Source organism: Microchirus variegatus, assembly GCF_963457635.1.
Source record: "Microchirus variegatus genome assembly, chromosome: 9".
Lineage (NCBI taxonomy): Eukaryota > Metazoa > Chordata > Actinopteri > Pleuronectiformes > Soleidae > Microchirus > Microchirus variegatus.
Window position 1 is genome coordinate 5,925,253 of NC_139810.1, and position 18,580 is coordinate 5,943,832.

Genomic DNA, 18,580 nt, shown 5'->3' on the forward strand with positions numbered 1-18,580 from the left:
CTCTTTGTCAGATCTCCTCCGTGTTTCTGATTTCTGATTATATATGATTTTTTTTTTCCATTTCAGATCCACACAGCCAGAGCAGTTCCCACCCTCCGAGGCTTAAAAGTGCAACAGCATCTGGCTCGCACACAACAACCCGATCTGACCAGATTAATTCAGTCTCTCCATATTTGACACGTCTGTCCTTTATTGGGTGACACAGAATATAATTCCGTCCATTTCTCGAAGGCCTCAACAGTTGGTACCATTTATGAAATCTAGGTCACTTCCGCCTTCTGTGTGTGTGTGTGTGTGTGTGTGTGTGTCAGCCAGACCCTACAACTACAAGCCAAGAGACCTCCAATATAAACACACAGCGCAGGAAGGACTGCTGCTCCGAAACAGAAACATCCTCATAGCAAACAGCGTTGGACTCGACACCCGCCGCCGTCCCCGTTGTCACATTCCTGCTCGCTCTTGCTGACGACTCCTCAGAAAAGCTCAAATATCAGTGTGGTCGTCTGATCGTCGTGGAAAGAAAAAGAGAGATCGTACGCTCGACGAGAGTCTTTGACTTTATAATCCATTACCGCGCTGCCATGTTGCATATTTCAACTCAGCTGTTTTTTTTTTTTTGTCCCGAGCCCTGAAGAAAGAGGACTTTCCTAATAAAAACGGTAATAGAGAACAGCTTTGTTTGTCGTACTAAAGGGATTCAAACGCCGATATCCCAACGCTGTCCAGCTGTGAGTGTCATTGTAGTAAATGTTTATTGGTCTACAAACTCCGATCACAGATAACAAATCATTTGGAACGCGTTACATTGCCTTTTTCATATTATATATTTTTCCTCACAAGCTTTTAAAGGGGCAGTGGTCACTGTCTGTGTCCATAGTGGTTCCTTCTTTGAGGAGTCATACGTAGGGTTAGGGGTTAGGGTTAGTTAATACCATATTGGGTATTGGGTGAATACCATTCTCTACAGTGTTTTTGACTAGGGATGGGCATTCCATGCAAAAGTGCTATTTGAAATTATCTAATTAATCGTAAAAAATTTGATTCAATGGGGCAGGCCGAAGCAACAGAGCAATTCACCTCCGACAATGTTCCTGCCAATGTCACATCTTGATACATAAACCACATTTTAAAATTCTCTATTCTCTAATTCTCGCCTCAAATGATCTTAAAACTGGCACAGAAACGTTTTATTTTTCGGGTTAACTTAAATTGTGTAAATTGTTTTCTCCATAGACCATACATTACACGTAGATCCTTATTTTTGGATACGGAATGGGCAGCCCGTGGTCAAGTGGAAGGTTAATTGGGCTTGTAACTGGAGGGTCGCCAATTCAAATCTAATGTAACCAAATACACGGCAAATAAAACTAATTTCTAAATTTAACAATAAAAAAATTCCAATATGTTGAAAATCACTTTGCAAACATGAGTCCAGTTTGCATCAAGTGCTAAATTTCAATCCACTTCAACCAATAACCAATCCATACATTCCCAATTTTTTGGCGCCCCTCTGCTGGGGTACCAAGCACAGTGATCCGAGTGAGACGCACTGCAGTCTGTTCATTTGTCCACGCAGAATCATCAATTATGTGCAACGGTGGGGAAAGAAAAGAACACAGGTCTATCTTAAGCCACCAAGCCACTTGGGGAAAACAACGGCCATGACAAAACAAACCCTGGGAAAACACACCCACTGACCGTAACCCTGCCCCGAACTCTAACAAATCAGCACCCGATGGCTGTGTTTTCCCAAGTGTCTGCGGGCTGCCTATAGACCGACTTGGGAAAAAAGGGAATGCTGGATGTCGTCCTCTATTACTCTTACTCTTTGTTTATTGAGTCTCTTAACATGGATGGTGTCATTTTCCCTTTTTAAGCTAATAATACGTCTATTGCAGTTTAAAGAGAACTTCTCACGTCAGGTCCACACTAAAAGCAGCGTCCAAAATTTGACAAAAAAATAATATTTTAGTATGCTTTTTGGGCGGCATACCAATTTGTTTTTATTTATTTGACTTTTTGGATGACAAACTAAATTTTTAAAAAAAATTAACTTTTTGGACGACCTAATAAATTTTTCTTTTTTTTTTCTTTTTGGACAACATACTAAATTTTGAATTTTTTTGACTTTTTGGACGACAATAAATTTTGATTTTTCTTTTTTCTTTTTGGACGACATACACAATTTTGACATTTTTGGACATTTTGGACGACATAATACATTTTGATTTTATTTTTATTTTTGGATGACATACTAAATTTTTTTACATTTTAGACAACAATACATTTTTATTTTTTATTTTTTTGGACGACATACTACTGAATTTTGACTTTTTATTTTTTTATTTTTGATGACATAACACTTTTCCAACAACTAACCATCAACTAAAGTTGGTTTAGTCTGTGACTTAATAGGTCAACCTTAAAATACCATATACTAACAAGCTGAAAGGGGGCATAGCGCCACCTAGCATCGCAGAGGTGGACTCACTTCCCTCAGTAAATCACACAAAAGTGTAACTGTGTGAGTGACATAATGATCATCAGCGATTCAAACTGCCAGAATCAGGTCCAGTCAGTTAAAATATGTGATTTGCGAGCGCACACGTTCCACCTGACGCTGCCATGTGTTGTTTTAAGTCACGATGACACATCACAAGGAGCTACTGTGCCTGTTTAAGTCTGATGTCAAAGGGGAAGGGAACCACAGTCACGCCTAACAACTAGTAGGTGTGGCGCTGTCCTTCCGTCGATTCTTAATTGTAGCAGGCGGTGGAAAGAAAAAAATGCTGCATAATTGCAGAAGTAACAACTATGCATGATTTAAAACACACCTCCCAATGAGCGCGCCGTGCTTGCAAAGAACTCGAGAACCTGTTCAACTGGAGTGAGAAGCCACAGCGGATTCACTGGCTATAGGACAAACATCAAAACAAACCTGTCGAGGTTATTATAAGGTGAGTTATAATAGTCATCATAGAGGCATCTTCTACTGCTACAAGTGTCTTATGAGGATTGCAGTCTCATATTGAACCAGCAAACCTATTCATTACAATCTTAATATAATCGACTGACCAATTAAAGGAGCAGAATGGTACTTTGGATGAGTAATATCACACATTATCACTGTATGCTTTAAAGTCCAGCAATTTGCCAATAATCAATCCATAATAACACATTTTCTTCTTGGGATGGGAATCGAAAAATCCAATACAATCCAAAAAAAATATATATATATATATATATATATCGCAGTTGGAGAATAGTGTCTTTGGTACGGTACAGGTGGTCTAGCTCCACGGATGTATTATATGAACTGAATATTAGGAGGATTTTATGGCCAGTTGCTTTAGATTTATTACATAATGCACCTTAAAGTAAGGGTTATATACGACACTCCCTGGTTGGCAGTGGTGAGGTTGTGAGAAAAGGTTAAGACACATTGCTGTGATTGATTCAGGCTGTTAAATATTATTCTGTTGTAATTATTTTTGTTCTTTTTTTAAATGCACTTTGTGTCCTTTTTTGTCCCACTCACCATGGATGTTTGGATGAGCATATAAACATATTTATACATCACTAATTGTGACTCTATCGATGCATTATATGAAGAATAAACACAACAAACTACAGTCCTTTATCATGCAAACTCGGGGTCATTTTCACACAACCGCTGTAACAACTCCGCACCACTTTCACAGTCGCACCATACATCCGCTTCTAAAAATGGCATCACACACCAGAGGCCCCTCTTTAACACAAACACACACACTGGAGCCACACATGACCACGATTAGACTAAATCAATGTGACACTCAGACAGTCTGCGTGGAAGAGGCTGAAGCTTCTGAAACTCAGGCTACAGCGTTTTTAAATAAGTACGATCTACGCCAAGACAAACGCTTAATCTCAGGTTCAGGATCTGCGTCCAAGTAAATACGTAAAAAAACATATGTCATGTAACCGCTAACTAACGAGAAACAATATAAAGGAAGTTATGAAGGACTTTTATTACAAGACTGATGAGGAGTGGCCAATATCAACCGATCAGGATTAACTTGCATTATCATTTTCAAAGGTTTTCGTTGTTGCCTGTCTATATAAGTGTTTCCCAAACTTTGTATATAGGAACCCACATTTTAAAGATGGCAATCTATCGTGGCCAATCGCTATACAAATCGTGTCAAGAGCAAAACTAGTGACTCATTTAGGCTAGCTTTACGCAACAACAACCTGAACACAAATCGCAAAAGTGGAGTTGCGTTCCCACTTTTTATTTTGCGTTTAGACAAACGGTGATGCAAAAGTGTGTGAAATTTAAAGTAGTATGCATGCCAGGTGGCTAGGTGGCACTGTGGAGCACTGCCATACTTCTCTCTAGTAATGCAAAGTAGCCCACAGTCGAAAACCAAAACATTAACTCGGCTTAATTGCTGAAATGACTCCTGGATAGGTATCAGAGCAGCTAAGGCAACTTGAATGTCCGACTGATGGATATAATGCGACATTTGTTTTTGTTGTCGTTTGTTGTTGTTTGGCTGTGCTGCACATGGATCTGACGTCAACGTTTTTTTGCATTGTTAAACCCAAAAAACGTTGCCGTTGCCGTCTAAACGAAAGGCACATCTGATAAAATATTGTGTCGATTTCACCCGGGAGCGTTGTCGTGTAAAGCCAGCCTTAGAAAAATTTATGTTAATTAAAACATACGCACATAAATCATAACAAAAAAGTTAGGCTGAAAGCCGGTACTTTTCGTACTTGGTACTGATTCGCGTCGATATGAGTATTGGTTCACCTTTAATGAATCGGTGCAAAATTCCGGTACTTGAGAAATGTCTGGGAGAGCGAGCGACAACGCGAGAATGTGAGAGCCACGCATCGCAAGACTACGAGAGCATGACAGCAATAATGGCAAGCCGAAAGCGGTCGAAAGTTGGACATAGACCGTGCTCGATGTAATATTTGTGACGCGAAATGCAAGACGGGCCGGGGAAACATCTCGAACCTGATGGTTTTTGACTCATGGAAAGTGACGACTGCTGCTAGCTGCTGCTACCAATGCTAGCAGTGCTAGTACAACTATCACTTTTAAAAGTACCAAAATAAAGTACAGTTTGGTAACAGTACCAAATTCCAGATACCGATACTGGTACCGTATCGGTTCACTTATGAACGGTAACCAACCAATGACCCATCTGTGGGTCCGGACCCAGTTTTTGTAAACTCCAGGTCTACATGTTTTAGACCTGTAACTCCCAAACAAAAGAGGGCCGGCAGCATTTTTTAACTTCTCTGTTCTTAAAAGGGCTCTGCAACAACTTTACAAAATACAATACAAAAATGGAGTAGTTCTAGAAAAGTGGCCTGAGTCATGCTGTCTCTCTCTCTCAAACACACATACACAGACAGTCCTGTTCACACCTGGTATTAACATCTGTCCTCAGGGATCCTTTCACAGACTCACAGCATTCATTATGAATGTCCACACCTGTCACGAACATGTCTCATGGAAGTGTGATGATCACATTGCATGTCCCCACTTGATATTGTAAAATTAGGTCGTTAATATGTAGATTATCTTCTTGATTCATCAATTAGCTGTTGAAAAATGGCGGTTCTTAATCATTTCTTTGTTAAATATTCACATTTATGAAGCTGTAAAGCTATATAAACACGCTCAAACCTTTAAATTGATTATATATTTAAAAGAATAGTTGCTGAGAAAATAATGTTTTTAACAGTCTTACTGCCATCACCTCTAATTTTATTATTTTACTGTTTTACTTTTATGTTTTATACCTTGTTGTGGCAGGTGGAGAGCGAAAAGCACTACTCGCACCGCTGTAACATGAAATAAGAAGTGTGGAGATAGATAGATAGATAGATAGATAGATAGATAGATAGATAGATAGATAGATAGATAGATAGATAGATAGATAGATAGATAGATAGATAGATAGATAGATAGATAGATAGATAGATAGATAGATAGATAACTAGCAAGATAGACGGATAGATATCAAGCTAACTAGCAAGATAGACGGATAGATATCAAGCTAACTAGCAAGATAGATAGATAGATATCAAGCTAACTAGCAAGATAGATTGATAGAGAACAGTCAGCCAAAACCTCTAATTTTATTATTTTACTGTTTTACTTTTATACCTTGTTGTGGCAGGTGGAGAGAGAAAAGCACTACTCGCACCGCTGTAACATGAAATAAGAAGTGTGGAGATACGGTAAAACTGCAGCATTTCAGAGAACACATAGCTGAGGAGACGGTCTTTAAAGCATCCTTAGGATGCGACTACATAAGGTATATCCAAAGTCCGGCCCACGGGCCAATCACAGCCCATGGTCAGATTTTAAATGGCCCCCAGCTCCGGTATTAGCTTAGTATTTTTTCCAAATATGGGAAAATCAGCCCTGGTCACGTTTTAACAGTATTATCTGACTCCAAATGTGAAAAAAGGCACAATATCTTCATTTGTTTGCTTAGATTTGGTTACGTTGCCAATTAAAAAATTATGATTGTCACAATGAAAATCTAATTATTATAAAACTATTACCAAATAAAAGGTCTGAAGGCCGCTGGGAATCTTCACATTATCAATTCAGACCCTCAAAACCTCCTCCAAATGTGGTTTTTGTGATGTGAAGGCAAACTGGGTGCGTTCAGACGACGATGTATGAACAGATCTCTCAGAACAGATGTCAACACCAGGTCTGAACTGGTTAAAACACACACACACATACATGAAGGTGAAGGGGAAGTTCAGCATTTAGTGTTAACAGGAATACACAAACTCAGAGAACTGGTCTGTCACTCAGTGTGTCGACATAATCCATTGACACAAAAGTAGATCGTTACCTGCAAACTATATAAGCTCACTCTTTTACACCTGACAGCACAATGAGCACTGGAAGTGAACATTCTTACTTCAACTTTGCACATCTATATTTATACATTTATCCTTATTTATGACTATATTTAGGAACCTATTGAAATTCAAGGAATTCTTCTTATTATTATTCTCCGGGTTCTAACTCAAATTTGACCCACTAAACGTGCGTGAAAACGGACGAAAATCTCCGGGCACATCAGAACTGGCACATTTTTTTACAAAATAATGGACATCGCAAAATGGCTCAGTAGCGCCCCCGCAGGTCAGGTCCTTATGGAGCGTGCGGAAATTTAGTTGCGCCGAAGTTCTTGAAATTCAGTGGGTATATTGCCCGGCCCGAGACGAACAAAAAATCCTCTTGAAACCATGACCTCAACTCAGCAGGAAGTCCGCCATCTTGGATTTGTTGTATTTCTTGTCGTTTTGCAAGTTTCATAATTGAGTTTACTAGTCTGAGGCCCTTTATCATAGGAAGATGAAAAACGCGTCAAATTGTACTTTAAATTGTAATGTGCATTATTAAGGAGAGTTTAAGCAGGGACATTTGTATTTTGATAAATAAAACAAACGTGACACTTGACTCTGATCAAATCACTCAGCCCTTAAGCTGATACTGTACAAGGAAATAAACTCTCGACTATATATAACCCAGAAAAGTAACAGGGGGAGGCGAAGTATGGCAAGCGGAAATCATCCATCTTCTACCACATTTACTCCTTATCTAAAAACTAGAGTTCAACAGTCAGCTCTTATTGCTGCCGTAATTTTAACTGTCAGAAAAAGTTTAGCTCGCGGCTATCGGAGGATGCTAACGACTTCAATTTCGCTCAAAAGTGATTTAGGGATTTGGATTCAACTTTGTCCCGACGTGTAACGTCTGCTCTCTGCCGTCTGTGACGCACAGATCGGTGCTTTTCAAATGGTCTGCGACACAAAGACAGACACACAGACAGCAGTGAATCCATGACAACTTTCCACATTCAACCATCAATATTATCACCATATAAAAAGGACGGTGCAACAAATATTAAATACATTTTCCTGTGTGTAATTGGAAATTGTCCATTGCTCAGACGGTTTATAGAAGAGACGGTGACGATACCACCTTTAAGGTGTCATTTTAGAACATTTATGAACGTTAACAACACATTTGTGCCGAGTCATTTCAACGACATAATTCCACAAGTGCGGAACAAATATTGTTCTCCAAAAGAAGAAGCAATGAGCAGCCTAAACATGACTCAGCTAAAATGTTAATGCAGATTTTTATTTACATTTTTACAGTCTGTGAATGTGCGATAGATAGATAGATAGATAGATAGATAGATAGATAGATAGATAGATAGATAGATAGATAGATAGATAGATAGATAGATAGATAGATAGATATCACGCTAACTAGCAAGATAGATGTATAGATATGAAGCTAACTAGCAATATAGATGGATAGATATCAAGCTAACTAGCAAGATAGACGGATAGATATCAAGCTATAGCAAGATAGACGGATAGATATCAAGCTAACTAGATAGATAGATAGACGGATAGCTATCAAGCTAACTAGATATATAGATGGATAGATATCAAGCTAACTAGATAGATAGACGAATAGATATAAAGCTAACTAGCCAGACGGATAGATACCAAGCTAACTAGCAAGATAGATGGATAGATATCAAGCTAACTAGATGGCTAGATGAATAGATATCAAGCTAACTAGATAGATAGACGGATAGATATCAAGCTAACTAGATAGATAGACGAATAGATATCAAGCTAACTAGCAAGATAGATGAATAGATATCAAACTCACTAGCAAGATAGATGGATAGATATCAAGCTAACTAGCCAGATGGATGGATAGATATCAAGCTAACTAGCCAGATAGATAGATAGATATCAAGCTAACTAGATAGATAGATGGATATATATCAAGTTAACTAGATAGATAGATGGATATATATCAAGCTAACTAGACAGACAGACGGAGGATTTTTCGATTTGTATCAGACGTTACAGATTCCCAACCCTAGTTAATAGTCGCACAGTATTTCAGAGGAAATACATGAGTGGCTCAGTGGAATATTGACCTTATATGATTTCTTGAATGAAAAAAAAAGATTTTTGCACATTTATCCTCATGACTGGCTTTTCCACTATACATCAGCACGACTCGACTCGGTTTGGTATCGTTTTTCATTCATTCATGGGCGCAGTCATCATAGCACGGCTGCAAGAAACTGCCGTTTTAAACATGACACAAACAAAGAAACTAGTGCTGAATCATTAGACTCGGTTTATTAAAAATATTAGAAAAATATTAGTTCGGTACTTCCTGTCTGACAAAGTCACTGAACTAAAATACGTCTGAACCGGTCATGATTCGACTCACGATCGCTGGCTTACACCAGACTCCTCTGTGAAATATTGACATTGTAGACAATTCCTTTGCATGTTTTCAGGATTTTTAAAGTCTATTTAACTGATCTACAGTTTGATTCTTGTGTGGGACGTCGCGCTCATGACTCTTCCAGTGATGACATATTTATGTCACATTTTAGTATCGGCTCAGCTCGCTTGGGACCTCACAAGAGCAGGTACCATCACTGATGGAAATGTTTTTTAAAAAATTGGAAAAAGCACCATTACACAACAAAATAACCCAATTTCTGACTGTGGCAGCAACAGCAGGACGATCCCATTTAAAAAAAAAAGGTGGGAACAAAAGAGAAAGAGCAGATAATATTCTCACCGTCCACTCCTCTAACGCCCCGCGCTGTGTTTATCTAACATGAAGGGGAGTTGTTTACATTGGCCTGGTTAAACAGACAGACCCAAGAGCTTGTGTTAATAATAAATAACCTAAACAGCGGCGACTTCAGGGCGTTTTTTTTACTGGGACCACCATTCGCTGTCCAACGTCTGTGAAGGAGGCTGATTCACAGAGTCGCTCAGTGTCTGTCAGCAAGTAGAAGAAAAGAAAAAAAAGTTTATGAAGTGGGAAACCAGTCTGAGGCTTGAGGTGGAATTCAAACTGCGAGGCGTGCTATCTGCGCCACCGCAGTTTATTTGTGATGTGGTCTATTTTTAATAGATTCTTCAATGATCGGATGTGAGCGACTCTGCTTTGACCCTCCCATCGTAAACATAAAAATAAGCATTAGAGAGAGAGAGCGAGAAAGAGGGATTCCCATGTGGAAGGAATAGAGTCGAGAGAATGTGATGGATTTCATCCGACGAGCAGGGGCGCAGCTTGTGAACAGGCAACTGCTTGGGGCCGCAGGCTAATAGGCGGGCCCCCGACACTCGGAGCCTGAGGGCTGTTTTTACTGAAATGTGCAGTGACCAGCCGCCTCCCCGTCCACCTTAAACAACAATGGACGATTTGCAATGACATCTCAGTAGGAAACCTCCCTAAAGGGGCCCCACCTCACGTTAACCTGTGTGAAGTTATCGTTCTGCAAGTTGGAAAATGAAGAGGATTATTTACAGTGTAATGCATATCTTTTTTACTCAGTTTATATATGTTTTTTTCAGTTATTAACAGTATTTTATTGTTCTATATATTTATATTGTTTTATAATGTGGTTTTTTTACAGTGTAATGTATTTTTTTTTACTAAGTTTATATAGTTTTTTAAAAGCAAGGTTTTTCCATGTTATTTCATTCATTTCGGAAAAAAAAAATGTTGAATTTTTCCGTTGGTGTCAGATTATTTGTAACATAATGGTGATGAACACTGGTTGGAAGGAAGGGCCCCCTGGGAATTTTTGCTCAGGGCCCCTACAGACTCTAGAACCGCCTCTGCCGATGTGTGTGTGTGAGTGTGTGTTGGGGAGGGGAATATAAGGCAGTCAGAGGGGATGAGGGGGCAGAGATTGATCTGGGACAGTGTGGGAGAGAAACAGAGGGAGGAGGAGGGGAAAAAGGAGAGAGAGAGCAAGGCCTTGGGAATGAAATGAGTGTGTGTGTGTGTGTGTGGGAGAGAAACGATACACCGCTGGACTGCCGGAAAAAGAAAGTCAGCCAGGAGGACGGCAGATCAATTCCTCCCTCGAGTCTCACAACAAACATACTCTTTTTTTCTCTCTGCATAGCTCACCTCTGCTGCAGCCTGATATCTCCCCATCAGCACTCCATCTTTATCACTCTCCTAAACCCTCCCCACCCCCTCGTCTTTGTTTGCATGCTCTCTGCTGCCACTCTCATTCTCTGTGGCGTCTCTGAACCATCTCGAGGTAAATGAAAGTTGATTTTTCTATTTTCTCACGATGGGGGAATATGAAGCCAAAAGCACCCCGGATCTGTCATCTCAGCACAGCGTTGTGAAACAACACGAGGAACGGAAAGGACCGGACGCTGCAAAATAATGAGCAGTTGACTTCAGCGACTTGTTTTGCAATAAAAACATTTTTATAAAACACTCACAATGACAACATACAGTCCTAGTCATCTATTCTGAAGCATCTTTCCAGTCTTTTCACTTTAAAACACGTGTCAAACTCAAGGCCCGGGGGGCCAGATGTGGCCCGCCATGTCATTTTATGTGGCCCTGCAAGTGATTAATCGCAGGGCCATAAATGCTGCTTTAAAGGTGCCATATATAAGAATGTGGCCAAAAACGGTTACTACATTCAAATTCAAAATACCGAGGTCTTTTAGGTTTCATTTTCTGACATAACTGGCAACCTGTTTTTGCTCTGCAGCTGAGACTCTACTGACTGCAATGATTGGTAGATGGCGGTAGGTGGCGCCACATGCCAAAACATGATTTCAAAACATAAACATGATTTGCAGTCTGCAAAATATATATTTTTAATGCAGATATTTTGTCTGTACTGTTGTTGGTGAGTTCAGTTTGTTATATGAACATTATTCCTGAGTCTCTGTGACATTTTTGGAGGATTTTATGGCCAGTTGCTTTAGATTTATTACATAATGCACCTTTAAGGCGTGCGTTGACCATAAACTATATTTCCCACAATGCACGGCGATTGCGTTACCCGCAAAGTGACGGCATCACCATCGCAGTCCGGGTTACAAAAATAATGCCTCATATTTGTAACTCCGATAAGTAATAAATACAGACAGTTATTTAGCAATAATGTTACGGAGTAGTTACCTTCATTTTACATTATATTTGGTTACATTTAGTTACATTTATTCTGTATGACAGTTACATCTGGGCCCTTTGAGGGTAACCATTATGCTGACGTGGCCCTCAGTGAAAATGAGGGCCACATCAATTCAAAAATGTTCAATTCAATTATATATCTGTAATACAGGAACAATTTCGTACCAATAATTAAAGATTAAATCATTTAATCGGTGTTTCTGAGTCAATTAAAGGAGCAGTATGTAACATTCAGGAGGGATCGTGGGCAGAAATTGAAAATACTCCCTATAAAATATATTTATACAACTGTATGATCACTTTAGGATTAAAAAAAAAAATCCTATTTGGTTTTATACTATATGTTTAAAATTAGCGTTACCGCATTACGTCATGTTTTACGTGACTCCCGATTGTTAAAATTAGTCTCTAAAGTAACGCAGTTTTTTGTGCCGCGGCACCAGAGTCCAGACACCGTTTATCAGTTAGCTCGGTTAGCAGTGTTAGCTCCTTCAGCGACAATTAGCACGCCTTCAGTTGAACTGGAGCAGTCTATTGTTTTTAAAACGAAAAGAGCAGCGCTACAAATAACCAGAGTACCTGTGCCGCTGTTTTTAAACTTTAGCGTTACTTTAGAGACTCATTTTAACAACCGGGAGTCACGTAAACATGACGTCGCGTGGTGTCTTTTTTTCGGGTCAGTCGTCATGGAAACGGGCCATGCGTTAACGCCGTTATTTAAAATACAAAGGTCTTGCTTTACGGAGGACGCCGTGTTGCGTTGCCATGTTTCTAGAACAGGCCGAACAGAGAGAAAAACTGCTAAAACAGAGGTTTACGAAGCAAATCGAGATTCAGCGTCCTTTCTGGTATGCACGGGCCACCGTAGTGTCCAATATTTTTTGCAATCTGCAGTCTCACCAGTGTACGTCACTACATTTTACACAGCTTTAAGAGTACGTCTGTTTCTCCTGCAGGCGTAAACAATCACAAGACGTGCAGGAATAAAACACAAACCGATGTTTTCAATGCGTTAATGGTGCGTTTTAAGGGCCTTAAAATGACTAATCTTCATTCATCATCATAACTCTGGCAAGTCCTAATCACAAATACATGTGTGCGTAATACAGAGGACTTTATCTTATCTGTATCACACTGTACAATCTCCATTCAAATCACATTCCACACAGGGACACACTGACTGCAACGGCGACCACACACAAACAAACACAAACACACACAAAAACACAGCACAGCAGGAAAGAGGATGAACGAAAACTCCTCTTCCAAATCATTTATTTCAATAAACTCCCTCGCTGCGCCGGATTTCCATTCATAAGACGACAGAGGAAAAGACTTTGAAAGGAGTATTTTGTCTGAATAATCTGGCAACACACACACACACACACACACACACACACACAATGACAAAGGTCCAGTAATGTACTGACCTACTGAACTTCAGGATACAAAGATGATTCCACACCAATATCACGATATCTCCAGTATCAACAAAGCCTGATATCAGTCGTCTTACATCTTTTAAATCACAAACACGACGCTCCAGAACACCAAACAACAACAACAAAAACAACAACAACAACACGTACAAACATTTATTTTTGCTGCAGTGATTTTGAAAAGACACCAATACTGATACTGAATATCATCTTTGACTCATGTGTACAGTTCTTACAGGGTGAGTCATGAGGGCTCCATACTTCCTCTTTTCCACGTCTGATATACCACAAACTTTGAATTGGAATCTGTTATGGAACGTTCACGCTGACACGTTTTATTTTCACTTTTAAATGCTGTACTTTTGCTTGCATTTTGTATATTTAGGGCATTGGTTCTCAAAGTGCGGCCCGGGGGGCCAATGGCGGCCCACAGAAACATTTCTGGCGGCCCTCACTGAATTACAGTTGATAGTTTTAATCCAGGAGCTGTTAAGCTTGTTAAATGTTTATTGGACATTACTGGATACAGACCAATGAGTGTAAACTGTAGAACTGCAATCTGGTCATTAAAATTATTATAAATGGGATTTCTTTCTGTTTTTTTCCTTTGGCAGCCCTGAGTCCAATGTTGGGTTCCTGAATTGGCCCTCAGGTATCAAAACTTTGAGAACCCCTGATTTAGGGCATTTTCAGTTCTTCCATTATCAGATCCAGTGATTTTTTTTTTTACCAGTATTGGACTATAATCTGTCAATATGAAAAGTGACAATATCAACACTGAGATTATAATAAGGCAGGAAAATAAACTGCACCCACCTCCTCCCATGTTATACTTTATAATAATAAATACAGTTTTCTTAGTAAGTGAGTCGAGAATTATTTGCATTTTGATGCAGACTGTTTTATTATAGAGAGGAGATAATGAACACAATGTTATTGCAATATTTTCTGACACTGAATATTGTACTTTGTCTTATCACAGATTTACGATGAAGATAATGAAGATAATATGAAATAAATACTATAAATCTGAATTTATAAGTGTTTTAATGTCATGGCTGATTGAAGGGGGCGCCTGTTCTGTCCGTGTGCGTCAGTTTGGGGGCAGCGAGGTGTTTGGCACAGCTTCTCTGTCCTTCTATTCCTGCCGTGTCAGCTCAGTCTCTGCCCAATAAAGCCATTGACGCTCGGTTTGTGTGCGCACAAACAACAACAAAAGTCCGCCTGCGCCTGGTGTTGGAGCCGCTGCAGGCCCCCGCAGCACCAGGCGCAGCCTGCAGCTGCTGCCGCTGACCCCGCTGACAGCTGGCGAAAGCATTCTGGGATTTCAAATCCTGTGCGTAACGCGACGCGAGCCGCGGCCGTTTGGAAACAAAACTTCACAGACAGACAGAAAGCGGAAAAAAAAGAAAACCCCGCAAAGAGAGTTAAAAACAGAGATAAAGATCACTCACCGGTGGATGAAACCTCCTGCATCTTGTTCACAAAGTTCCACTCCGGTCTTTCTGTCCCGAATCCGTCTTTTTCCCCCTCTCCCTCGGAGAAACTGGCAACAACAGTGTCTGCTGCGTTAAAAAGGAGCGCCTCCACTTCACTCTGCGCTCCCCCCTTTTTCCTGTTGTTCGCCGGGGGAAGAGAAAAGAAGCAACACACACACACACACACGGCGCGCGCTTCTCTAAGGACGCTTCATGGCTTCGGCGTGAGCGTCTTTGTCCCGGGTCATTTTTTCTGTCCCGAGTGAGAGAAGAGAAGTTCTCCCGAGTAGTAGTAGTCGTCCTTCTCTCCTCCCTCTCCAAAAAGAGAAGTCTCTCCTCTGCTGCGCCGAAGAAGAAGAAGAAGAAGAAGAGAGACGCGCGCTCCCGCCTGATATGCGCAATCACGACAGCCCCATTCATTCAGTGCGTTTTAGGATTTAAAAACAATTAAAAAAGAACACATTTTATAATTTAACTCCATACTTTTTTTTTTTAACAGCATTTTAAAAATATAGGGGATTTAAAATGAAAAAAAAAGTTTCTATTGTGTTAAACTGTAAATATTTAGGGTGAATTCCAATTTCTTGCTTAAAGGGATAGTTCGGAATTTTGGACATAAGACCTACTTTCCAACTCAGCCGGTGTGATGGAGACGTTTGGAGACGTTTTTTTAAGAAATGTCATTCAGTTCTTCTAGTTGCCGAGTTCGCTGGTGCTATAGCTAGCGCAAGTCAATGGTACAAGCTAGCATGGCATTAGAAACATGCTAGCTAACGGCAGACTATCGACGTACATATCTGTGTTGATAGAATGTTTGAAATAAAACCAACCTTGCAATTTGAAGGATTTATGTCTCAGCAGCAGCAGCGCGTCATACTTCATATACATATAATATTTGAAAGAAAACTAAACTCGCATCGCATGAATTTTTTTCGCGAAATCAGTCCGCCGCTGCTGAGAAAGTAGTCCCTCAAAAATTCATGTGATGCGAGGTTAGTTTTCTTTCAAATATTATTCTATCAACACAGATATTTACATCGATAGTCTGCCGTTACAATTGATTTGCCTCGGGTGCACTGTGGAGTCGGTATGAGTGTTTCTAATGCCATGCTAGCTGATACCATTGACTTGCGCTAGCCATAGCACCAGCGAACTCGGCAACTAGAAGAAGTGAAGGAAATTTCTTGAAAACGTCTCCATCGCACCGGCTGAGTTGGAAAATAGGTCTTATGTCCAAAATTCCGAAACTATCCCTTTAAGTTGAGGGGCAAGTTTAAGGGCTGTATCGCCCTCAATATTGAGATTTTCCAAAACCACCCTTGGGAGCAAGGGCTACCCAGAATGCATTGCGTGTTTTGACACAACAAAGATGGCGTCGAAAGCAGTGAAACGAGTACGCTACAAATTAAGTATTTTCTTTGTTAATAGAGATATAAAAATTATGAAAACCATTGTATTATCTTAGTTTAGGCCCATTTTATGGATTACTTACGTCATTGTTGCGTAACATTTATATCATGTACTTTTTATTTTACGATCTTTTTTCAATACCCGGCCGGTGCGGACAAGCGACAAGTACAGCTGACGTAAATGCTTTATTCTGCTCCCTACAGTCTGAAGACGGATCTGCATTTAAGGGGTGTCCCATTTCTAAGTGACAAAATAACCCTCAACACTTAGTTTTGATGGTCAGTTAAGATTAAGGGTTAAGATAGGAATTGGAATTGGTCCTTAGTCTCAGTCATGATCATGTGTGACAACTGGCATGTCACGTGAAGAGGCTGAGGCCTATTTCAAGAGAAGCTGCCTGTTCGTGTGGAAAAAAAGAAACACTCAACTGGCAACGCAGCGTTTGTTTCCATGTCAGTGGGTTTTTTATTTTATTTTATTCTCCTCATCTTTTAAGCCGTCATCTTTAGTTTTCCACACAGCTGAATGGAGACAGTCAGAGCAATAAAAAAAAAAACGAGCCGAGTTGTATAAAAAGTCTAATTGAATTAGCTCCTGTATGTTTACCCAAAGTTCAGAGTCTGATATATTGGGTTTTATGCTCATTACCAGAGGCGATTCTAGAGTCTGTAGGGGCCCTAAGCAAAAATTCCCAGGGGGCCCTTCCAAGTTCAAAATATTTTTTTTTCAAAATGAATGAAATAACATGGAAAAACCTTGTAATTAAAAAGTATGTGAAAATATAAATGTAAAGAACAATAAAATACTGTAAATAGCATTTAAAAAACTATATAAACTTAGTAAAAAAAAAATACATTACACTGTAAAGAACCCACATTATAAAACAATATAAATATATAGAACAATAAAATACTGTAAATAACTGAAAAAAACATATATAAACTGAGTAAAAAAAGATATGCATTACACTGTAAATAATCCTCTTCATTTTCCAACTTGCAGAACGATAACTTCACACAGGTTAAAGTGAGGTGGGGCCCCTTTAGGGAGGTTTCCTACTGAGATGTCATTGCAAATCGCCCATTGTTGTTTAAGGGGGACGGGGAGACAGCTGGTCACTGCACATTTCAGTAAAAACAGCCCCTCAGGCTCCGATTGTCGGGGGGGCCCCCTATCGGCTCGGGGCCCCAAGCAGTTGCCTGCCTTACCTGTTCACAAGCGGCGCCCCTGCTCACACCAGATCCTCACATCATGCTGCAGCCTTTGAGTAAAGGTCAGACTCTTTGAATCATCACAGCCTTTTTTTACTCAAGCATCTGCAGAGATATTGGACCTGCAGAGGTAGCATTCACATACACAGAGAGAGAGAGATGAAGGGGGGAGGTGGTGAGAAAAGGTGAGAGACAGACAGATAGATAGATAGACAGGCGTGAACGACGTCGACACACACACACAGATGAGTGTGAGATGAGCTGCCGTGAGTCTTTTTTACACTCGTCTGAAACTGTCGCCGTCAAAAAAGTGTCTTGATCACATGGCTAATCACACTCTACGACGAGGTGTCGGTTCACTTTTTCAGGTGCAAATGAAGCTCTCCTCCTCCTCCTCCTCCTCCTCCTCCTCCTCCTCCTCCTCCTCCTCCTCCTCCAGACTGAATCAACACACTTCTGTTTCCTGACACAGAGAAGATCAGATCAGATAGAAAGTAACCCCAAATACAGTGAGCGGCGTGAAAGGTTCCACATGAATGATATTGCACTTATCAGTTAAAGGCGACACATAAGGAATGTGTTTTGTCGTGAAATGACGATGATGATGATGATCGTGTCATCAGAGATTTAAGGAAATGTGTTCCTTAAATGTGCTCACCTAACAACTTCAAGGATGCGAGCAGAGAATTGCCAGCTGCTGTGCGCCGTCAAATGCAGAGCCTAGAAAGCCTCAGCACCTCTCTCAAAAACGTCTCAGGCCAGAGGAGAAACGTGAAACCAGGGTCTGCAGTAGAGTTGCGTCGGTCGTGAGTGATTCGTTCGAAGTTGCTGATTTGTTCCTTTCTTAGTTCAGTTGAGCTCAGCAGCGATCGTGGTCGCCGGGAGTGGAACTACCACCACGTTCTGCGAATCACTCGCAAAGTCGTTCGCCGATGCCGTCACTCACTCGCGAATCTTCGGCAAACGACGCCAGCCAACGTGTGCCGAGCCGCGAGGGAG

The 18,580-nt window shown here is 40.4% G+C and overlaps 1 protein-coding gene across 1 annotated transcript in view; it reads right to left on the reverse strand.

The window, feature by feature from the left end:
• fgd (faciogenital dysplasia) overlaps window positions 1–15,292 on the reverse strand; it is a 105,369-nt gene extending 90,077 nt beyond the window's left edge. The window contains exon 1 of the mRNA XM_083894679.1: window positions 14,937–15,292. Within this exon, the coding sequence (XP_083750805.1) occupies window positions 14,937–14,958 (22 nt within the window). The 5' untranslated portion in view covers window positions 14,959–15,292. The remainder of the gene's footprint in view (window positions 1–14,936) is intronic.
• Between the last annotated feature and the right edge of the window lie 3,288 nt (window positions 15,293–18,580).